This window comes from Chiloscyllium punctatum, chromosome 38 (assembly GCF_047496795.1).
Source record: "Chiloscyllium punctatum isolate Juve2018m chromosome 38, sChiPun1.3, whole genome shotgun sequence".
NCBI classification, from domain to species: Eukaryota; Metazoa; Chordata; class Chondrichthyes; order Orectolobiformes; family Hemiscylliidae; genus Chiloscyllium; species Chiloscyllium punctatum.
In genome coordinates, this window is record NC_092776.1 from 25,348,300 (window position 1) to 25,373,215 (window position 24,916).

A 24,916-nucleotide genomic window follows, 5' to 3' on the forward strand; every position below is an offset into this window, starting at 1 on the left:
ATTTTAGGTCTTGCCATTGTTCAAACTTCAAGACTTAGCCAAGAATGCACTGATTTTTTTTAAAGAAAGTAGTGTTTATTATAACTTAGATAAAAATAATTAGAATGGCACTCCAAAACATTGTAATAGTTACTTGTACAATAAAATAATGGAACCTTGGAATACAATCTAAAATCTAACTTGGTCAGATCACAAGAAAGTGTGTAAAGGGCCTTCATATGAGTCAAGTCACTGCAAGAAGAAAGTCTATAAAATACATCAATTCACTTCCCATACTTCTGCCTTTTACCAGCATAGCAAGTACAAGGTCCAGAAGATATATGGCCTCATTAACTGTCTACACTGTTCAAAACTGAAAGTCCTCAATGCTGATCATTATCCATTAGCCTCTGTTTGGAAACGTTGATCTATGACCAATAGAGTAAAAGAACAGGATCATTCAATAAACCATGTGCAATTAAATCAAACATGACAAAATAAACCACGCCCGTTATGTAGAATTTATGTTACATTTACTTCAATAGTGAAAAGTCAAGCTGTGAGATTGCAAACTTTATTCAGAATGTCTATTAGCTACCAATTGGCTACTTACATTGTGTACTTAAGTTGTGTCAACTCCTGCTAATTTAAAAAGTTTAATTTCAATAATCTGATATTTCAAATATATCTTTGAGTAAACGTGGACTTTAATGATTAACAAGATGATTAATGACACTAGAACAAAATATTGAAGTTTAGAAACAGAAACAGAAATTGCTGTAGAAACTCAGGCGGTCTGGCTGCATATGGAGAGAAAGCAGAGATGATGTTTCAAGTCTAGTGACTCTTAGAGTCACAGACATATAAAGCACAGAAAAAGACCCTTCAACCGAACTCTTCCATTCCAACCAGATGTCCGAAATTAATCTAATCCCATTTGCCAGCATGTTGCCCGTATCCATTTAAACACTTTCTTTCATTTACCCATCCAGATGCCTTTTAAATGTTGTATTTGTACCAGCCTCTAACACTTCCTCTGGCAATTCATTCTATACACGCACCACCTTCTGCTGGTGAAACTGTTGCCCCTTCAATCCTTTTTAAATCTTTCCCCTCTCACCTATGCCCTTTAGTTTTCGACTCCCCTACCCAGAGGAAGAGACCTATCCATTCTCCTCATGATTTTATAAATTTCTATAAGGTCACCCCTCAGCCTCTGACACTCTAGGGAAAATAGCTCCAGCCTATTCATCCTCTCCCTATGGCTCAAACCCTCCAACCCTGGCAGTATCCTTGTAAATCTTTTCTGAACCCTTTCATGTTTAACAACATCTTTCCTACAGCAGCGAGACCAAAATTGAATGCAGTATTCCAAAAGAGGTCTAAACAGTGTCCTGCACTGCTGCAACATTCTTCTTCAGAGCTTTTATTCTACTCAAGTTTAGAAAGCTGCTCAGAAGTAGCAATGAGCATTATTCATCTGTACTGCAAGACCAATTCTCTGAACCATACTGCTTTTAAATTGTCAAACTGTTCATGAAACATCCTATAGTAGATGACCAAACCTTTTGTTCAACTAAGTATTGGGGGAAAAAAGGAACCTTTGGTCTTCAGTCTACATTATAAAATTCCATTCTGTGGTGACTAATTCAATCCTACTCCTCTTCAGCCAAACTAGCCTGCTCGCAACCTTGGTGTAATATTTGATGCAGAGCTGACCTTGCAATAACATATCTGCACCAAACCTAAGGTCATCATGTGCCACAGTTATAATATTATCTAACACATCCCCGGCCTTAGCTTATCTATTGCTGAAATCCTCATACTTACCATCATCATCATCATAGTATCTGGCTCAGTGCCAATTTTTGTTTGATAATGGTGTAAAGCACCTTGGTGTTGTTTATTGCATTAATGCCTCTTATGTACCAGGTCTCAAAATACACAGGGCAGATGGCAAATTTACGAATGAAACCTCCAAATTGCCCAGGAAAATGCACTCGGGGCAGCAAATTTGGGAATGATTGCCATTGTAAATAGAACAAAAGGAAATGAAGTGGTGGTTGTAAGATGCATATATATCATAATTGCTGTTGATTAGATGCACTACAAACCGTAACCATATGACACAGGAGCAGACTAGGTCATTCAGCCCATCAAATCATAGTCATCTAACAATCATCACCTGCACTTTCCTGCCTTTTCCCACAAGATCAGCAACAAACCTGGGAGAGAAGCAACCTGTAATCAGAGGAATAGCATGAGAAATGCTAAGAGTGAGGCAGTCGCCTAGAGAGAGCAGAGGAGCCGAGAGTCCTGACCCAGCTACCTTTTTGCCAAGACGGAGGAGGCAAAATCACTGACTATTTTCCAGATGAAGAGATATTATATTGTTTATGGGAATATATGGGATATTATATGGTAGGGGAATCAAAATTATCAGGGTTAGATGGGAATGTCGAACTCGGAACTCAAACAGATCAGTCATGAACTTATTGATTGATGAGGCACTCTCAAAGGGCCAAAACACCTATTTCAGCTTGAAATTCAGTTGATATCCATAAAAAAAAACCTTGAAATCACAGAAATAATGAATCATTTGCAAATGAATTTGAAATCTGTACCTCGAAGCTGTATTTGTTCAGGAGCTCCAGTTTGGCAAACATGCAGGGGATATTATTGCGATGAAAGTTGTTGAACCAATTGTTGAATTTAAAACGAAGGCAGAATTCAAAATGCAATAACTGCCTGGTTAATAATCTACTTTTGAGCGTACTTGATGGAAATGTATCAACTATAACCTCACCAATTTGTATGATCTAGCAGGATATTTTTGTCTGTGTATAAACTTTTGTGTTACTAATTTGAAAAAACAAACCTTCGTTGGTAACTTGAGTCTGCCCTTTTTTTTGCCAGTCTAGAAAATGAATGATCTCCAAGTGCTGTGGCTTTAATATTGGATTGATACTTGAGGATATTGATAAATTCTTCTAATTCTGCTTCTAAAAGTCCAAATATTCCACTTCTTAATAGAAATACAGATGGTAATGTTAATACGCTTCACATGAATGTATCATGTCATAAATTATTTAGTGAGAATTAAAACGAAGCACCTGAAAACCAGAAAATAATCCCTGTAATATCAATAAAAGGCCTTTTTTTAAAATGGAAGGACAGAGAGAAATGGACAGATTCTGCAGTAGTGTATGTGCAAGCTATAGGTATGCCATAACAACAGATATACAGAGGAATCTCGATTATTCAAAAGACATGGGCTGCGAGTATTTTGTTCAGTTAATCGAACTCCAGATAATCGAATGCTGGATAACATAGTTTAGCCAAGCATCAGGACCTTGTGATAAGACCATAAGACATAGGAGTGGAAGGAAGGCCATTCGGCCCATCGAGTCCACTCCACCATTCAATCATGGCTGCTGGGCACTTCAACTCCACTTACCTGCATTCTCCCCGTAGCCCTTAATTCCCTGAGACAACAAGAATCTATCAATCTCTGTCAGATCTTGTCAGATAATCTAATACTGGCTGATCGAATGCCAGCATACTGAAATATTGCTAACTGATCAATTAAAAAGTTAAGTATTTGACAAATCATGCTTTGTGAAATTGATTAATCCCTTTTCCATTGCAAATTTACCCACATCTGGACTTCAGTAAAGCATATACATGTACTGGCAAAAAGATGTATAAACTTGACCCACATCCACAAAGGAAAGGACTGCATAATTGGTAGATGCCCAACCCAGTTCCTTTTACATAAAAATAGGTTGATGCTGAGAATCTAATATCACCTAACACTAAATACAAAGTCTTTGCAAATTACAAACTAATATGTATTTCATTCCACTGAAGTACAGTGGATATACGAACCAACACAAGGTAAAGGGTTCCTTTCAGCCCCTAGTCTTAATCAAACAGCATAATTTCAAGGTCCAAGTTCACACCCAAAATTGCTCACATCAGTATTGATGTAAAGCACAGCAAAAGTATCTAATCATCCACTAACATAGTGCAAATGCACACAAAGCATATATGTTACCCTACTCCGTGCAAACATATGCATTTCCTTCAAAATGTTCAGTATTAAAATTTAAATATTCAGTGATAAAATAAGAATGGGCTGAATGTTCAAACTATTATCCAATGCATTTAATAAATCAAATATATTTTTTGCAGTTTAAATGCTGGCATTTTCTTAAGGAAAACCATTTTGTTGCAGACACAAAAAATGTTTTATTCTAATATTTTAACAGAAAAGGAATTTCTTTTAAAGATAAAATGATATAAATGCATAGTTATGGTACTTTTATTTTTGGTGCTTTGTCGATTACGGGGTAGAAGCCTAGAGCCCATGTAATGTTTTGCCAAGTCTAATAGAACTAGCTCCTTTACCAAATTGTAGAATAGAGCAGCAAACTTTTTTTAAAATGTGTGTCTGATTCTGCTGTCAGGATTAGTAAACCAGGTTCAATGTAAAACTGGTGAAGCGAGCCATGCATGGATATCAATCTCCCCTACCCAACTGGAAGTAACTAAGTGGGATAACAAGTTAAAAATCAATGTTGTTCTTCCATCAGCCGACAGGAGGCAGCATTCATAAAGACGAATGATATTCTAGTTGCCATTATTCCCCTTTTCCCACAGTAAAACTTCATTCTTTTATTAATTTCCATCCAAGTGTCTTGATAAATCATTTGACCATCTAAACCCCTCAAAAATATGAATATGTATTTTGAAAGGATAACTACAGCTATTGCCAACAATAATGAGAGCATTACATTGTGCATATGCACTTTTAAGCAGAAATGAATTAGAGCCTAGAAGGGTTAACAAAGAGGTACTGTCTTGTTGAATAATCATTTATAATTTTTATTCTTCAGGCTCAGTTACAAACGAACACTCTATGAATGAAAAAGGCTACTTGTTATCATTCAGCGAGAACACTGAGGGAAGGAAAAAAGACGACATTATTCCCTTTCCCAAGCAGCTCAGAGTGGGCTGTTCTCAACTTCATGTCCTGCATGACCTTTTAAGTCTATGACTCCATAGTTTTAAATTTTGTTTCAACTGCTCATTTAGTTAAAGTTGAACAGTTGTTCACTGTGGCTTTTGTTTTGGCTGGGGGAAAAAAAATGATGCAGGTGTTCTTTTCCCACTCATTTTAAAAGAGAACACCATGAACAATACGGTCACATTTACAGTGTGAACAATCTGCAGTCAGTCTGTACAAGTCAACATCCATCTCCACAAGAGCTGATTCTACCTTTATCTGTACAGAAAGCATCCTAAATCCATCAATACAAGGGAGAACTGTCCAGAGTCAATTTCCTAAAGTAATGACTTTTTTTTTGCTTTTGGGCCGACTCTTAGGTTGTCAGTTTCAACAACCGCCATGAAGGTTTCAGCTTGCAGAAGGGGGAAAAAAAACATGTTGCTGTGCAGGTTAAGTGAATGAAATGTAGTTCTGTACATAACTGACAGGGTTACATGGCAACATTACTTAAAAGCTGCCCGATCTTTGGAACCGAATATACACACTGCAAAATAATTCACGGTCTTCAGAACCATCTTCACAGTCAGAGGAATGAAGAGTGCACTATTCTGAACATCGTCCTTGTTTAAATTTAGTTCAGATGAACTGTTGCTGCCAAAAGTCAGTAATTTGAAAGCTGTTCCGTCTTGCCTATTTCTGCTCTCAGGTAACCCGGTTGCCATCAGTCACAGGCTAATCAGAAACAGGTCTGTCTGTTCCAAGAATGTTTCTCCTGGTTCAAAAGCTCATCCAGCTTTTCACTGGATCTCTACTTTACTACAAGCAGTTTTTAAACACTGAGAGGGGCTAAAAGGAAAACAAAACCTTGAAAAGTCACTTTGTTTGAGAGTTCCCATTTGAGAGAGAGAATTACCAAGCATCTCACTGGGTCGCTCCCTCAATATTTACAGTACGTGGATCTTAGCTGGCAACCATTCTTAACAAATATATTGACATTCCCTCATTCGGCCATCACAGCATAATAACAATGAAAATCCAAAAGCCACCTTTTCACTATTCTTTCACATACAATGACTGACCCTCAATGTACTCAACACTAATTCCAGTTTAACTTTAAAAAGTCAGAAGTTAATTTTCTTTTTTAAGAAAAACAACTTCTGAAACATATGGTCAAAAATCACATTGAAGCTTAAGGCACTTGATTTTGTCAGGAGCTTCATTTCAGTGTGACAGACAAGAAAAATCAATAGCATTCAGTTACCAAGAGAGACTTAGAGAAGCTAGATTGTTCCTCTTGTAGAAGGCATAATTGGGGTATTAAGTAATATGTTCAAAATTATGAGGTAGGGGTGTTGACAGAATGAATAAGGAGACATTGTTTTGACTAGAGTGTGCACACTAGAGGTGAAATACACACATTGTCAAGTCTAGGGAAAAAACACAGCGGGACCATTTTGAGTATCTCAAGAAATCACAGTGGCATGATGGGTTGAATGATCTGCATCAGTGTTTTAAGATTCACAGAATGAGACTAATAGGTGACACTTTCAAGGAGCTGACACAGATGCAATGAGTCAAATGGTCCTTTATGTTCTGTGAGGTTTGATGATTTGTTCAATAGATATTTCACAACGAGCTCAAGTTGATCTTATGGTCTTATTTCGATTGGTATTTGTGATGTTCCCATCTTGCTTTATTGCCATGCTAAGCAACATGACAGTGAGCCATTTTAAGGACAACATGGACTTCTACTTATCCAATGTTTTCCCCAAAAAAACATACTTAAGAAACATCTTTTAAAGAAAATAAGTCCTGATTTGAGAGTATTGGGACAAAATGTTGCAGCACCAGTTTACCACACCAATTTGTGCACCATGGTTCCTGATATTCATGAAGCAATAGCAGCAATTGTTTCAAAGAAGTTCTTTGTGCCTAAATACTATTCTCAGCTCCAAGTATAAATTATCATTCAAATACAAATATTACATTCATGAAGATCTTTGTCTCCTCAAACATATAAAGGAACAAGATATGACCATGGTGATCAGATTTTTAAACTTAAGACACTGTTGAATCAAGAACCAACATAGATCATCAAGCACTGGGATAACATTTGAACAGAACTTCGTGCAAGTTAAGATACATACCACCTCGTTCTGAGCCTAAATTAAAGAGGATAGATCAGAAATGCTGCATTTCCAGCTCCAATTGGTCAGATTCAACTGAAGGTGCAAAACCAGGACATCCATGTGCTCATTAAAATCAGAATGTTAGAGGGCAACACAGATACATCATCACCTTGCATTTACGGTGTGAATTCTAACTCTTATTTCCTCACAAGAAAACTAGGAAAAAAGGTGTGTTGGGACAAAGGAAGCAGTTTGAACAATGAAAACGTGGCACACAGCCACTGCTCCTCTATAATCTGAACCAAGCAAATACTTCTGATGTTAAAGCACCGCCAATATCAATGGGTCTTCAGATTTATATTAACAGTGCCATCATTGGTACAGCATCAAGAGATGATGTTAGGCAAAACTCAGCTCAAGCAGATATTCACCGGGGACCTGATGCTAATTTCTTGCACTAGTATCTAAAGGACAGTCTGTCTTGGAATGTGAATTAGTTTATTAATTTTCCAAAAAAACTTCTAAATTCATGCAAACCTCCCATTAAACCATTTACTACACTTCTGATAAATCACAACTAAGTGACATTAGTTGTTCTGTGCCTTAAGCAATTTCTTTCCAATTACATTCTTGAAATAGTGCCATTAACTGCCTCACTAGCTTGATTACCCACTTTGTCCAGCTGTTTTGATTGTGCTAAGTTTGATAGCCAGCCATGTGCATCTACTAAAAGTGCAAATTTCATTTCTGAACCTCTTTACTATTTTGGAAAAAAACTGACTTCTGTGATCAATAAAAGACACAAGGTATGTATTTTTTTAATTAAGTGGATAATTATTAAAAGTGCTCCATACTGTTCTTTATGACATTTGTGAGCCACAGCAGAATGACCTCTGGCACCAGTATCGTGTATTACTTTTACTGCTTGGCTGCTAGTTGCTGCTTCTGGGCCATAACAGCTGCTGAGCGGAGCAAACAGCATTACAAAAAAACATATCAAATACTGCCAAGAAGTAAATCCAAGACCTAAACTCATCAAAACAATATAGATACAGAACATGCAATCAATGAAAACCAGAATGACATACACAAACTATCAGAGACCATACCATTTCCCTCTTAGTTATCACCACATGAGCAGAAATTCAAGAACTTTCGCCAAAATCCTAAAACCATCAATTTCTCAATTACATTGACTTTTGCATTAACACACTTGATTTTGATATTTTAAACTTCATAACATTATATCCCACTTCTCCTAAAGGCTTTTTTGCTGAAAAGCGTTCGTGTTTGTCGGGGTTGAGGGGATTTGGCCAGAAACTAGGTTAACCTGGTGGAATGTGGTTGCTATTTTGCCTGCAATGATCAGGAATGTACTCCTGCTAATCCTAGTCAACCTCTGAAGGCACTGGACTTAGGGATACTTTCTTTATCTTTGAACCATTATGAAGCACCTTATCAGATGTTTAGCTTCCTATCCTTGACTCAGCAAGTCATTGTGGCAACATTTGCAAGAGGGAGTTGAAATGTTTGTAAGTTATGAACAAGTTTGCATGTGGATCTTTTAACATAATTTCAGTTTTCATTTCCAAGTAATTTGCTTGTACTTATCTTCAAAAGCATTTAAGACACTATCTCTGCACAGCTATCAATAACTTCACTTAATATCTTGGTAAGGCAATGAGCACAAACCCCTTCACTTTCAATAGAGTTTTGCTTAGGGGTGGAAGAAATGTGGAATGGAGTCGATTTTTAATATTACATGGAACTGTGAGATTTATGGGAAGTCCCACACCATCAGGTAACTTGAGCATTAAAAATTTTTCAAACTTCATTCATGCAGTGCAACAGCATCTGGCATACATATCAGACAGATTAGTGACCAGGGAAGGTATGTTTTGAATTTAGTGAAAAACAATTTGTCATGCTACCAAATTGCAAATATTCGATGTAAAGCAGTCACATAATCATTGGTATCTCGCTGTAGGAAGATTTCCGCTGCTTGCTATCTGTAGCAAAATCATAAACACATTCTTTGTGATTTTGCTTTGAACAGAAGCATTCTTCACCCTAGAATACTGGTTGGTAGCCACATGTTCAAGGCTCATGCTGATTAGGAGGCTTACAATGTTTGCAGTTAACAAGACGTGAACAGGAATAGCAATGTTTGAGCACGTGGCATGTCAACGCTTTTGTTTTCTAATGTTTGTTTGTGTAAGAATACATCACAACCTTTATTGGGCTTTTCATCTCAAAAATGATATTCTAAGACAGAGGGATTGACATTAAACCACTATTTATATTCAGCTGAATTCTGTGCAAAACTCCAAATAATGACTGACTGCACCCAAAACCCATATCACAGAACCACCACAACACAAGAGTTTTTTCACTGTCCGTGCAAATTAACTAGTTTTGGAAACAATTTCAAGTCATAGTAAGATATGATCAGGACAAGTTGGAGTGTTAGTATGCCACTAGGAGTACAAACTAGACACATTCTCTGCACACTCACCGGTGGCAATTTTTTTAAAATGGAAAACTCTGCATTTCGCCACATTAATCACGGAGGACAATGGACAAAACCATTTAAAAGAAAAGCGCTAATGTTAACTGGGAGTATTGTCTTTTGGGAATTCAGGAGGGGTGTCAAACACAAGGAAAATTTATATCAACTGGAAATGAGTAGATACCCAAAACATTCCACCTGTAATCACTGCGAGGCTAATTCTCGTTAGATCGAGAAAGACCTTTTGCCAAATAAGATAAATAGTTTGACAGAAAAGAAATTGTCATTTCATTTGCAAACTGAATTCTATACATAGCAGTTAAGAGGAAATCAAAACTCCTACACAATAGGTGTTGCCAGAAATTTACCATAAAGTTGTTTATTGAAAAGGTACATAACACCATAGTATATCTTACTAAGTTAACCATTGGACAATTAATCAGGACTTGATGAACAGATAACAAAGGACAGCACACAGGTATTTTGTTAGCAGCTGTGGAGGATCACAGTGATAATTGGGGTCAAAGAATAACCTATTGTGCAGTGTTCAGCCAGTCACTGAAGCAGAGCAAAGAGCATTGCTCAGGGTTCACTTCTGCTCATGAATACAGAACAGGAATGTTGCTGGAAAGGGAAGAGGACATTACAATCTTATAATATTCTATAGTTACTTTTATATGCGTATCATAGCAATATAGGCTCTAGGTAACTGAAACCCATCAGTTAGATCCTAGCATTTACTCTGATAAATCTGGTTCCCTTTTATCACTGATTCAGGTTCATGGGTCCAAAAAAATTCAGACTCCATAAAGTCTGCCATGAGCATAAATGTTGAGAAGAAGTGTATGAGAGCTATGTGCAACCCCCTTCCCTAAATAAATCCAACGTAACATTCCAATTGCCACAACAGTAACACATTATGCTATTTTCAAAATGAGTTAAGAATTCAACTATAAAACACCTTATACTTCCAGTATCTAACTGCCTATGCAGTCCCTTTTCACTTCACTATAGTTGTGAACACGTTTCACAAATACTGAGGCAGAGGAAAAAGTTTTCTTATAAATGTGTCTACATATAAGTATGCTATGTTTTTGTGTTTCAGAGACATTCACTTCACATGATCGAGTAATCTATTTTCTACTAGTGTTCAGCTTCTCTCCATACATGAGTCAAAGTGAACCATACCCCAATGTTTTCTGCAAAGATAAGAAAAGCTCAAAGGAAAATTGAAGTACTGCTGTTCAAACAACAATGAAGACACAATTTAAAAGATATTTTCAATCCCTGTCTGACCATGGGCCAGGAATGGCAACCACACTGTATGCCACTGGCAAGCTCATTATTTGTTATTTTAAGATTTGAACTAGTTCCTATTTTCGCAAAGGTACATTATACACAAGAGTATAATCACAGATCTTGTGTGCTTAAATATATTGTACTACAGCAACATTAAGGCATGTTCTCCATATGTCATTTACCAACAGCTTTATTCTTGAATGATCGTATCCTTTTGAAATACTCACACTGATGCAAAGAAAATACATCTAGCCACTACTTACAACAATATGTGCTGGAGATGGTGACCTAGCATCCTTCAGTCCTTGCCTACCCTGTAGGCTCCCTGCCTGCACATCAATCAATGGCCATTTCATCTGCAGGTACTGGATATGGGAAACAAAATAAAAGAAAATGATTAAAAAAGAAAAGAAAAACAAAAATCCATAAGTACAAATGAATGAACACAAAATGATAAAGTATAAAGATGAACGATCATAAAAATTGTTTGCCATGATGAAAAATAATGCCCTTGACATAGATCTGAATAATGGTTTCACCTTCCGCAACATGCATATTAATACACTAAATATTTAGTGCAATAAAATTGGACTAGGCAGTTCATTGAATTTCATAAAAATAACACTACTCCCTTTCCTAAGTCCTCATTTTTCTTTTCTCCAGTCTCAACTTACAGTCAATTTCTTAGAACGATAACCAATCTCAACTTATTTCACTAGTTCAGGTCTTATCAACTCAATTACATGTGTTTGAACATAAAGCAGTGAGGTGACTCAATCAAAAGTGAAACAGGAACAAACAGGTTAGGCGCAGGGCCAAAAAATTAATTTTTACAAATTAGTTGGATTGGGTAGAAGAACATGGAATCAAGGAAATTTTTAATTTAAAATAACAGTCAGCCACAGAAATGAACAAATACAATTGGGTAGAACTTCAACAGAATCAGGATGGCGAATTCCAGAGGGAGTCTAGAAGCAGAATTTAAACTAACAAAATGCAATGAAAGAAAGGTCACCCTCTAGATCTTTTCGCCATTATGTCCAAGGGTCTGTTAACTGAAAGAAACCATCATAGCTGGTATAGATATATAAATCATCATATTTAGCAAAATGTACCAAACTTTCATTGGGATTTAGTCACATAAGGGTACAAAGTGCTCAGCAAGGAATGTGATATTTTGATGGTACTCTCTGTAATTTCCAACTTGAACTGTTTTGTAATATACTTACCAATAATTTATGAAAAGCATATTTTTACAAATAAAAACAGTTGATCCATATAACCGCTTCTGTTTTTAATACTCCACATTAATAAGATACCATAGAATAGTCATCAACACAAAGAATTAGATTATGACAGTATTATTGCCCTGCGAACCCAAACATTACAATACAAATTAGCCAGGCAAGTTAAATTGGAATACTTAAATAACCAAATTTGGTTGCACGTAAAAATGCATCATATTTTCACATCCATAATAATATTAAATGAATTACTTTACTAGCAAATAATGCCTGTGATGAAAATAGCAAGTCTCCTTTCACCCATCACGGAAATTTGGACAGAAAAGCACAAGATTGAATGTTCACCAATTCTGGTTTTTCCAGCAGATATATTCAAAGGTGTGCAATAACTGGATGTAACAGTTAATTACTTCAACTCTGAAATCATGAAACAGTCTGATTTTCTAAAGGCATCAGATCCTGTAGAAAACACATATGGAAGGCATCCCACAGGTCTACTTGGGAACAGATTTGTAATTGCTGGCCTGACATGGAACTGGAACTTGCAGGTGTTCTCGTAATATTACCCTGGTTTTAAAAAGCACAAAGGAATGTTTGAGCAAGAAACGTAAACTACAAAAAGGTATTATAAGTGTCTAAAGTCAAAGCCAAGATGTGTCGGGGTTGACATTAAACTCAGATTAAGATCCTCGATCCATTCGAAAATGTTCTAAAAGAAAAATACTGCCAAAAAAAGGAAATTTCAGCCAAAGCATTTTTGCAAGTGTGACTCATAGCAGCCCAATGCTCACATAATCTTCCACTCAACATCTCATCAATTTTACAACCAGTCACTTCAGTGTCCATCTCATGAATGTCTCACAGCAGAAGAGGTGGAAATGCTTGTGCCGTTGGGACTTTGTAACGTTCATACTACTGACTATGTTTAAATCCCAGATGTATAGCACATCAGATCCTGCAAGTCAGGATCTGCCCTTCACACTTGGTCCTGCACCATCATCCCCCCAAGGAAATAACCCAGAAAGGTAAGTTAGTTGCTAGCACCTGGAAGTACTAGGGGCGGGGTGGAGGACAGGAGGCCTATACTATATCCTGCTAATCAGCACAGGGGGCCACACTATTAGATACAGCCTGTCTGGGATAAGATTGCAAGCCAGGTCAGTGCAATGCCCCACAGGAACACAGTAAACAGCTTTGCAGGAAAGAGGTTAATGATCCTCCGCTCCCTGCTAAGATGAGTACCACCATCTTCTCTCTGCCAACTCAGACTAGGGTCATCAGTCACTCTGACTCTGACTCGCATCTCATCATGGCTCGTGGAATACAACTCCCATGATTGCAGCCTTTATGTCCATTTAACAGCTCTCACTACCACGTCCTCCTGAACACCTAACCTTCCTGTTCTCTGTGTATCCTACTTACTCGCTGGACATCTTACCTTCTCTCTTCTTCCAGCACCATTAACTGATTTTCCATCCAGTATCATTACTGTCAGTCCCCCCCCCCTTGTCTCATTACAGGAAAGATTGTTATTCCGCTGCTATCTCCCTCTCTCCCTCCCTCCCTCCATCCATCCCACCCCACATGCAATGTTTGTCAAATAAGCAGCTTGTACAAGCTGTAGGTGAGTCATTGATGGATCTTGTTGCTGCACAGCAACATGCTCACCTTAACTGTTCAGAACAATAACAAGCTGCCCCTTAAAAGCAATAAAAGGCAGAGGCTGGCAGTCTCAGAATAAGCACCAAATAAGCATAATATGCACATGTTGTCCATGTATGCAAGGCAATCTAGCAGAAACACGCAAATCCTCAGTATCTTGGACATCCAAAGTGAAGTCCTGAAGTGTGGATGTGGCATATGAGATTGTCAAGGTCTGCTATGTGCGTGGTTTGGCATTGCTGAGTTATTTGGAGAAAGGGTGGAAGAGGACAATGTCCATTAAGCATGCAATGACATTGTAGTGAAGACCAAGTTGATTAGATTAGATTACTTACAGTATGGAAACAGGCCCTTCAGCCCAACAAGTCCACACCGACCCGCCGAAGCGCAACCCACCCATACCCCTACATCTACCCCTTACCTAACACTACGGGCAATTTAGCATGGCCAATTCACCTGACCTGCACATCTTTGGACTGTGGGAGGAAACTGGAGCACCCGGAGGAAACCCACGCAGACATGGGGAGAACGTGCAAACTGCACACAGTCAGTCGCCTGAGGCGGGAATTGAACCCAGGTCTCTGGCTGTGTGGCAGCAGTGCTAACCACTGTGCCACCGTGCCGCCCACTAATGAAGGACCTGAACAGCAAATGGGAAGCTGCTGCTGCCACCAGGCTACACTCTTTCACGCCCAAAATTGGCGACATCTAATTTTTTCAGTGAAGGAGATGAGAATGGGGGCTGCACAGACGCAAGACCAGTTGAGCTATTAATGACATACAAATGACTGAAAGGTAGTCATTGCTCATTAGTGAGATTCTGAACTCGCCTTTTACAATACTGGGAAGGTGGTGTGGTGAGGAGGTAATTGGAAAAAGGTCTCAATGTCTAGGTTCTGTTTTTTTTCAAACACGCCATATTTTTCACCATTGTCCACACTGCTCAAGCGAATAGAAAATTCTGCTTATGCAGAGTTATTTGTTGATAATAATGTAATCATCAGCATTGAGTAATGATCTTATTTGTAAGGTGTCCTAAATATTTTATATCTCACTGAACTTCAACTTGTTGAATGGCTTGACAACAGTGGATAATGCAACATCAAAAGCAGCCTCAAATTACAAAACAGTCACAGCGCAGAATGCAAAGGTGCCTTGTCAAGCCCAAAAGAGTTTCTCAGCAACAGTATTTTAGTTAGTCTCACTCCTTTGCCCTGCCCTGTAGCCTTGCAAACTTCTCTTCAGGTGCTTATCCAATTTTTTTTTGAATATTCCCTTTTGGAATCATTGTTGTAAAACTGTTGCAAATTTGGATAGCTGCAATCATATCAGTCCTTGAAAGCTCAATACACGCATGCACATACACTTTTGGCAACTGCTTGTGCGGTTTTTCATAATCTCTAATGATATGCTTGTAGAGGAAGTCTTATCAGAGCCAGTTTTCTTAAAAAAGTAGCAAGGATTCCTGATTAAAATTTTAACATCTTTTCATTTTGTAACATTCAGTACATTCAAGTTTTGTGAATATTTTAAGAGTGCTTATGGGATAATGAGGGGCACATGAATGAGCACTGTATCAATATTTAAGGGCTTTCTTATATTGGAACTCCTGCCTCTACAAATGGTTACTGGAGTTCCTCTCATTTCCAAAAAATATTTATGATTTTGTTAGTTTTTAAAGCTGTTGCCACCAACACAAGGCAAATAGCATCCAATTATTTTAAAAGAATAAATGGATTTGGTGATAGGGCTAGAAGAGGAGTAGACATGCATGCATGAAGCATAAACTCTGACAAAGAATTGCTAACAGTGATGTTGAGCTTCTGCACTTTAAATACTAAGTACCAAGTTTTTAAAAATCTTGTGCTGACATTGATTTGATAACTGGCTAATTGTTTTCAATTTAATCTTTAACAAAAGATTTCATTTGAGAGATGAATGCCATCTGAACGCCACCTCCAGAATTAAACGCCAAAATTACTCAGAACAAAATTTGTTTTCCCCCCCCCGACTACTGATGGAGGAATCAGAGGGAAGAAAGGATCGCAAATGAAACCATGAACACGTACTACAATTGTTGCACATTTTGAGATAAACGTCATTTTGTTACAGCTGTGACATGTAATTTCAGGGCAGCAAGATCCAAAAATAAATGAACGGCCACATAATCTGCATTTGCTATTAGTCAGAATAGCGCACTGGTATCATGTACTACTTCCTGAACACTGTATTTCCCCATCTCCCACTTCCACTGTCCAACCACTCAGTGTTGCACTTAATGTATAGAGTACTAGGTTATGAGCTCAAGTAGCAGATGAATTCACAATTGTGACTCAGAGGTAAATGTGGCTTACTCAGCCAAAATACTGCCTACAGTCTCCACTTACAGCCTTAGAACAACTGCTTCTTTAAAAGAAAGTACTATGCTATTATTTGCTGCTGCTTCACAAATCTAGATGCAACCAGTTATTTAAGATTCACATTCTTGAATTGCATATGGTCTATTAGCAGAATTGTGCCATCAATACTCTGAACCTTATCTGGATTTGCTATTTTTCAACCAATTTTTCCTTGAAACACTTCAATGCTAACTCCTTTTGTTCTTGAGCCAAAAAACAATCCTGAAGCAGTAGAATAACCCCATTATTTAACAAACCTTCACATAATTTAATATTTTCCAGAATTAAAATCTGAATACACTAACATTCCTCAAAATTCCTGAAATTTTGTGTATTCCAATGGATGCACATCAGGAGGTATGCTCACTTGTTTCATTTACAAAGTTTACACTTTCTAAGAAATAAAATGATCACAATTGTGTAATGGAATCTACTGCCAGCATCACAAGTTCCTGGATAAACTGCAACATAAGGTGGCTAAAGCTCACTCATCAAGCCTTGAAAGAACAGCTTCCCCTATCTTTTCCACTGCATGTAACTCATGTAACACAAAGAACCTTCATACGTTTAAACCACTGATTTGAGATAGCTCTTAAACCCAGGTACCATATGTGAAAAAGACAGTGCATTCTCATTGGATCTACATGGCAGCTTTGGATTTCACACAGCATACTGTAATGCATGACAGCACTAAAATCAGGCACAACCTGTGCTCTAACATGTTAGATGTAACAATCTACTTATAGGTGCTAATATAAACCAGTTCCACTTCTCTGGCTGGTTGGAGTTTGCATCTGAAATGCAAAACATAACTCAGGAATAGACTTCCTCAGATTTGCTGCAAATACAGTCCAGCACTTCTACTTGTGAGGACTCCACAATGTGAGGGTGATATCAGCATATCACACTCCTATCAGAATAAACCAATCATTTTATATTTGATTAGAACACTGAATTATTATTTGAATGCTGGAGAAGTCAAGAGATCAGCCTTTATGACATGGGATCAGTTAGTTCAGTTGGCTGAGCAGCTGGTTTGCAATGCAGAGTGATGTCAACTGAGAGGGTTCAATTCCTACAATGGCTGGGGTTACCATGATGGCCCCACCTTCTCAATGTTGCTCCTCACCTGAAGCATAGTGATCCTCATGTTAAGCTCACCACCTGTCCCCTATTTCTTCTAAGAGAACAGCTCCACGGTCCTAATTTAACCTATCACATGACAACAATAAAAGGTCATTCCCAGAGGCTTACACCAGTTTCTAAAAAAAAAATCAATATCATCAGTTAAATGCTGAAGAAATGTACAAGTTAAATAGGGACATCATTGTTTGGACTAGGTGGAAGTGGGTACTGCAGATTAGAATCAAGATTAGAGTGGTGCTGGAAAAGTACAACAGATCAGGCAACATCTGAGGAGCAGGAAAATAGAAGTTTCTGGCAAATTCAGGCTTTTGCCCAAAACGTCAATATTCCTGCTCCTTGGATGCTGCCTCCCCCATCATCAGTTAAAGTCAATTCACATTATTTGTTGGACTTGAATGAACCTACTGTGGCTCGTTATATTAATTTGCACAAGTACAAGCTGGTGTCAAGAAACAGTGAAAGTGAGCAAGTAAGTTATAAAACCTCAAGATTGCTCAGCTCCAATTTTACAGTTTATGATTAATTTTTTTCTAAAGTCAAAGTTTCTGTCATTAAGAACATGAATGACATCCATGACTGCATGTGCAATGATGACTGACCACAGATATTGCCGACTTGTCTTTTTTTCAAGCAGCTTTTACCAAATCACACTCAAACTTCTTGCCTCACCATTACATTGAAAGGAAATTTTAGTTACCCAACCTCCTCCCCCACTCATTTTTATTCCTACTGCCCCAAGTTTCAGGCATCAACTTCAAAATTAATTTTGTCTGCAGCTAAACAAAAGCAACACCACAGCTAGACATTTTTTCCTCTCATGCCACTGCGATAAATAGGGTAGTTCCACCCTGAAGTAGCAATTCCACATTGCTTTCATATCTGCTTATCTCCATTGTTTCTTTGGTGACCATCTCGTATACATATGCACGTCATCTGTACTCCTTGATTAACTGATTGGATGCCTGGGTCTGTGGGATCTTCGAACACAATTATGTGTACTTATGTTTTTGCCACACCCTTATTCCCACCATAAAATGGTTTGATTCATTGCAATAATCCACCCAATCACAAATTGCCAGCCTTTTTCCATATTAGTTCGAAGTACATTCAGAAGCATAATCAAAATGTTCAAATGAAATTCTGAAAATATAAATCAACCTTAAATTAGTCTACAAGACATCAGGTAAACTGCATATTCATTCTTTTTTTTTAAATAGTTGGTGGAAGTTTTGACCACATTTAGCCGAATAAAGGAAAACCAAATCTTGACAGCCAATTGGATACATGTTATTCATACAAAGGCCTTTATTTAATAACTGGAACATACATACTAGTTTTATTGTAGCCATCAGAGTGTTAATGCATAAAAGGTCTCTCTGTTGCAGCTTTCTTAACTATGCAGCTAGGTCAATTTAACAACTATCGAGTGCAGGACTTTCTAGTCCAATTGCTTATCAAATGAATTTATACAGAGAAAGCCAAAAGGAAGATAGGACCTCAACTCACTGCAGATTTGATTTATAATTCCATATTGCAGTCAAATCTGCAAGTAAAATCAGAGTCCATAGCAAAAGGCATGAGGAAAAAAATAAACAAATCAAGAAAGTTCCAAAGCCTGCTGATCTGCTTTCTGAGGTTTAACTTTATTACCAACGCAACTTATTTTTCCTCATTTCTTTACCTGAACCACATGTTTTATGTGTCTGCATTTTAGTGTTGCTAGTCTGCACAACATGTAATTTTCAATTATGTTAAGGCATAACAAGATCACTGCCTGTAGTGCCTTGTGAGTGTGAGGAAATGAGACTCAGCCCTACTGCAGAGAGAGATAACCAGAACCAGATGGGCACAAGCAGTCCTACAGAGTTACGTAGTAGTAACCACCTCACAAACAATTCACTCACACAATGGAAACAGACGCCAGATAATTGCTGAGGCCCCATGCTTTCTGCACATAGCATACAGCGTTAAATTCTAGACTAGAAAAGTATGAAGGAAACACAGGTCAAGAGGTTTAATGACAAATTTGCCATGAGCAGAAATATTTCTATAAAGCTAAACTGGATTTCCTACCAGTCCAGGTCAAAAATATATTTAAGTACCAAAATTATTTATTCTTCAACTGCTCCTTCCCTCAAGTACACAGAAAAATATCTTTCAAAGAGTCCAAAATGTAAATCTAAATTAACACAAAAACATAAAATGATCTATATAAAATGTGTTTTTAGAATTTTGGGTACTATAGACCACATATTTTGTTTTTAAAAAATCTAACTACTGTTTGGTACAATTATTTATTTCAAGTTCCAGGAGAATTCACGAGCCATTTTAATACAACAGGCACTCGGGAGTCTGATTCAGTGACCTTATCAACATTCCAGCCTCACCTTTAGTCAAAAGGGTGTATCACTCACTACCTTGTTCACCAAACTACCCAGAAAGAGACCCTGAACTTAAACTAAACCTCTTTCCACAGAATGGAATAGGAGCCCTCCAGTGTGGAAACAGGCCATTAGGCCCAAGTAACCCACCCAGACCCATTCCTCTATAATCCCTAGTGGAGGATTAGAACAGAGAATTTCAGAGTATAATTAGAGAGGGGGAAAACATAACATTTTCTCTGTTATCTTTCAACATTTCACTACTTTGGGGTATACAAGTGGATATAACAATGCTAAAATATATGCAATTTGAATGCTATTTTCCCTAATCCTTCCTACACTTTCACATTTCTTGGAATGGAGTAGGAGACCATGTTCCATGGAAACTTTGGCCACATTGTAGAGAAACCACTGCTATCTTAAGGGTTGCAGCAACACTGACATAATTAACAATAGAGATCAAGAAAGTACAAAAAGTATTACATGTGATCTTAACCAAATCAAAGTGGTCAGAGTATTCTAATACAGTCCAATTATATGTCCAAGTTGCCATTAAAGATATAAGCCCTTAGTTTACAGTTTTGGTAACTGTTCTTTCCCATTGAAAGCCCAGAATATTTGTAACATTTCCTGCTATAAATTTAGATGTCCAAAATTTGATTTTCTTAATATGAAAAGATTGCCAGGCTAAGCAATGCATTGCTGCTGTCTAATTGTACACACTAAGCACACACAACTGAATGCATTGACCAGCAATAAGCACCCCAAATGCCAAGCAATGCTATATGCTTTTTCGCATCAGAGAGCGGCGGGAGCTGGGCGGAAGTGAAGGCAAGAGCGCAAAGTCGGTCGGGAAGTTAAGTGATTGTCATTTGAGTGGGTGTGTTCTAGACCCCAGGTCCTACAAAGTAGGGCCTCCCTCTCTCCCTCCCTCCCTCCTCCTCTAACCTAAATTAAAAGTCCACAGACTTGCCCCAAAAAGAGAGGGTCCAAGGAAGTTCCTGTGGATTGAAGAGTGAGGCTTCAGCTCAGGAGTCTTTGACAAGGAGGTTGAATGAAGTGATCACGCCACAGTTGAAGAGGGTGAAGACATGACTGCCAAGCTGGTTCAGTGTGCTACGTGCTTGATGTGGGAGGTCAACGACTCTGGTGTGTCTGGCTTGTATAAGTGTGGAAAGTGTGCGCACGTTCAGCTACTGACAGAGCATATTGCAGCCCTGATGAAAGAACTCAAGGACCTTAGGCTCATCCGAGAGAATGAGATCTTTCTGGACAAGACCTTCAGCGAGGTTATTACACCAATCATGTCAGAAGAGAGCAGAAGAGAACAGACAATGAGGAAGGCAGAGAGGAGACAGGTGCAAGAGACCCCAGGGGAAGTACCTGTCAGGAACAAGTTGAATCTTTTGGAAACACTAGAGACAGATGACACTGCCAGTCTGCGAGGCAGCCAGATCTGTCAATCAAAAGTTGGCGTGGAGACAGAGCGGAAGAGTCGGACATCGCACAGAGCCGTGGTAATAGGGGACTCCACAGTGAGAGGAACTGACCGGGGTTTTTTGGATGGTGTGTTGCCTTCCTGGCACCAGGGTTAAAGATATCACAGAGAGTGCAGGAAATCCTCAAGGACGAAGGTGAAGAGCCAGGGGTGGTGGTACATGTCGGCACAAATGATGTCGGGAAGAAGAGGAGGAACATACTACAGCGGGACTTCGGAGAACTAGGAAGAAGGCTGAAAAGCAGGATGTCCGAGGTGGTTATCTCTGGTTTGCTTCCAGTTCCTCGGGCTGGTGAGGCCAGACACAGGGAGATAATGGACTTGAACGTGTGGCTGGGGAACTGGTGCAGGAAGCAAGGATTTAAATTCTTGGATCGCTGGGGTATGTTTTGTGGTAAGCATAAATTCTACAAGAGAGACGGTTTGCACCTGAATAGGTTAGGGACCAGCATTCTGGCAGGCAGGTTTGCTACTGCAACACAGCTACGTTTAAACTAAGTTGTGGGGGGGGGGGGGGGGGGGAGGAGGAGATGAACTGGATGTTTAAGAAGGAAATTGGAGGGTAAGTTAGAACAAGGGAAGTCAAGAAAGACAACTGTATCAATGAGGCAAAAACCTCAAAAAAGGGATCATGGTGTAAGGTTGAGTGAAATAGGAGTTGATGGGAAGGGTGAGGGCAGTAACAAATTAAAAATACTATACATGAATGCACGAAGCATTAGAAATAAAGATGGATGAGCTTGAGACTCTATTGGAATTTGACAGATACGATATTGTGGGGATAACTGAGACGTGGCTTCAAGTGGACAGGGCCTGGGAAATGAATATTCAAGGCTACACGTGCTATCGTAAGGACAGACTGATGAGCAGAGGGGGTGGGGTGGCCATGTTGGTAAGGGATGATATTCAGTCCCTTGCGCGGGGGGGGACCTAGAATCAGGAGATGTAGAGTCAGTGTGGATAGAGCTGAGAAATTCTAAGGGTAAAAAGACCCTCTTGGGAGTTATCTACAGGCCCCCAAACAGTAGTCTGGATGTCGGATGTAAGTTGAATCAGGAGCTGAAATTGGCCTGTCGCAAAGATGTTACTACAGTTGTTATGGGGGATTTCAACATACAGGTAGACTGGGAGAATCAGGATGGTATTGGACCTCAAGAAAGAGACTTTGTGGAGTGCCCCAGAGATGGATTCTTAGAACAGCTGGTGCTGGAGCCTACCAGGGAGAAAGTAATTCTGGATCTGGTATTGTGCAACGAACCAGAATTGGTCAGGGACCTCGAAGTGAAGGAGCCATTGGCAAGTAGTGACCATAATACAATAAGCTTCAATCTGCAATTTGAGAGGGAGGGGGTACAATCAGAAGTGACAATATTTTTGTTGAATAAAGGGAACTATGGAGCTATGAGGGAGGAACTGGCCAAAGTTCAATGGTGCAATACCTTAGCAGGGATGACAGTGGAGGAACAATGGTGGATATTTCTGTGTATAATGCAGAAGTTGCAGGATCAGTTCATTCCAAAAAGGAAGAAAGATCCTAGGAGGAGGCATGGGCGGCCGTGGCTGACGAGGGAAGTTAAGAAACATATAAAGTTAAAAGAGAAAAAGTACAACATAGCAAAGATAAGTGGTGAAACGGAGGACTGGGAAGCTTTTAAAGAACAACAGAGGATTACGAAGAAGGAAATACGCAGAGAAAAAATGAGGTACGAAGGTAAACTGTCCAATAATACAAAGGAGGATAGTAAAAGTTTTTTTAGGTATGTGAAAGGCAAAAAAAATGGTTGAGACTAAAATTGGGCCCTTGAAGATAGAAACAGGGGAATATATTATGGGGAACAAAGAAATGGCAGAAGAATTGAATTGGTACTTCAGATCTGTGTTCACTGGGGAAGACACAAGCAATCTCCCTGAGGTATCAGTGGCTGAAGGACCTGAACTTAAGGGAATTTATATTTGCCAGGAATTGGTGTTGGAGAGACCGTTAGGTCTGAAGGTCGATAAGTCCCCGGGGCCTGATGGTCTACATCCCAGGGTACTGAAGGAGGTGGCTCGAGAAATCGTGGCTGCGTTGGTGATTATTTTCCACAGCTCGATAGATTCCGGATCAGTTCCTGCGGATTGGAGGGTGGCTAATGTTGTACCATTTTTAAAGAAAGGTGGGAGAGAGAAAGCAGGAAATTATAGACCAGTTAGTCTGACCTCAGTGGTGGGAAAGATGCTGGAGTCTATTATAAAGGATGAAATTATGACACATCCGGATAGTAGTAACAGGATAGGTCAGAGTCAGCATGGATTTATGAAGGGGAAATCATGCTTGACTAATCTTCTGGAATTTTTTGAGGATGTAACTCTGAAGATGGATGAGGGCGATCCAGTAGATGTAGTGTACCTGGACTTCAGAAAGCTTTTGATAAAGTCCCACATAGGAGGTTAGTGAGCAAAATTAGGGTGCATGGTATTGGGGGCAAAGTACTAACTTGGATTGAAAGTTGGTTGGTTGATAGGAAACAAAGAGTAGTGATAAAAGACTCCATTTCGGAATGGCAGGCAGTGACCAGTGGGGTACCGCAGGGATCAGTACTGGGATCGCAGCTTTTACAATATATGTTAATGATATAGAAGATGGAGTATTAGCAATAACATTAGCAAATTTGCTGATGATACTAAGCTGGGTGGAAGGGTGAAATGTGATGAGGATGTTAGGAGATTACAGGGTGACCTGGACAAGTTAGGTGGGCGGTCAGATGCATGGCAGATGCAGTTTAATGTGGATAAACGTATGGTTATCCACTTTGGTGGCAAGAACAGGAAGGCAGATTACTACCTAAATGGAATCAATTTAGGTAAAGGAGCAGTACAGAGACATCTGGGTGTTCTTGTCCACCAGTCAATGAAGGTAAGCATGCAGGTACAGCAGGTAGTGAAGAAGGCTAAGAGCATGCTGGCCTTAATAACAAGAGGGATTGAGTACAGAAGCAAAGAGGTTCTTCTGCAGCTGTACAAGGCTTTGGTGAGACCACACCTGCAGTACTGTGTGCAGTTCTGGTCTCCAAATTTGAGGAGAAACATTCTGGCTATTGAGGGGGTGCAGCGTACGTTGACGAGGTCAATTCCTGGAATGGCGGGATTACCTTACACTGAAAGACTGGAGCGACTGGGCTTGTATATCCTTGAGTTTAGAAGACTAAGAGGGGATCTGATTGAGACATATAAGATTATTAAAGGATTGGACACTCTGGCAGGAGGGAACATATTTCTGTTGATGGGGGAGTGCCGAACCAGAGGACACAGCTTAAAAATACGGGGTAGATCATTTAGGACAGTGATGAGGAGAAACTTTTTCACCCAGAGAGTGGTGGCTGCGTGGAATGCTCTGCCCCAGAGGGCAGTGGAGGCCCAGTCTCTGCTTTCATTCAAGAAAGTGTTGGATAGAGCTCTCAAGGATAGTGGAATCAAGGGTTATGGAAATAAGGCAGGAACAGAATACTGATTAAGGATGATCAGCCATGATCATATTGAATGGTGGTGCAGGCTCAAAGGGCAGAATGGCCTACTCCTGCACCTATTGTCTATTGAAACTATTTCTCTTACATCCCTGTAGACAATAAGATGCAGTCTTATTTATGTCGAACATGCATGCACACCTGAATGTATACAAA

At 39.1% G+C, this 24,916-nt stretch overlaps 1 protein-coding gene across 31 annotated transcripts in view; it reads right to left on the bottom strand.

The window, feature by feature from the left end:
- tcf7l2 (transcription factor 7 like 2) overlaps positions 1–24,916 on the bottom strand; it is a 201,718-nt gene that overhangs the window by 104,789 nt on the left and 72,013 nt on the right. For 28 of the 31 annotated variants that reach the window (XM_072557396.1, XM_072557398.1, XM_072557397.1 and 25 more), the window contains exon 4: positions 11,191–11,292. The exons of the other annotated variants lie outside the window; for them this stretch is intronic. In XM_072557396.1, the coding sequence (XP_072413497.1) occupies positions 11,191–11,292 (102 nt within the window). The remainder of the gene's footprint in view (positions 1–11,190; positions 11,293–24,916) is intronic. 31 annotated transcript variants of the gene reach the window in all.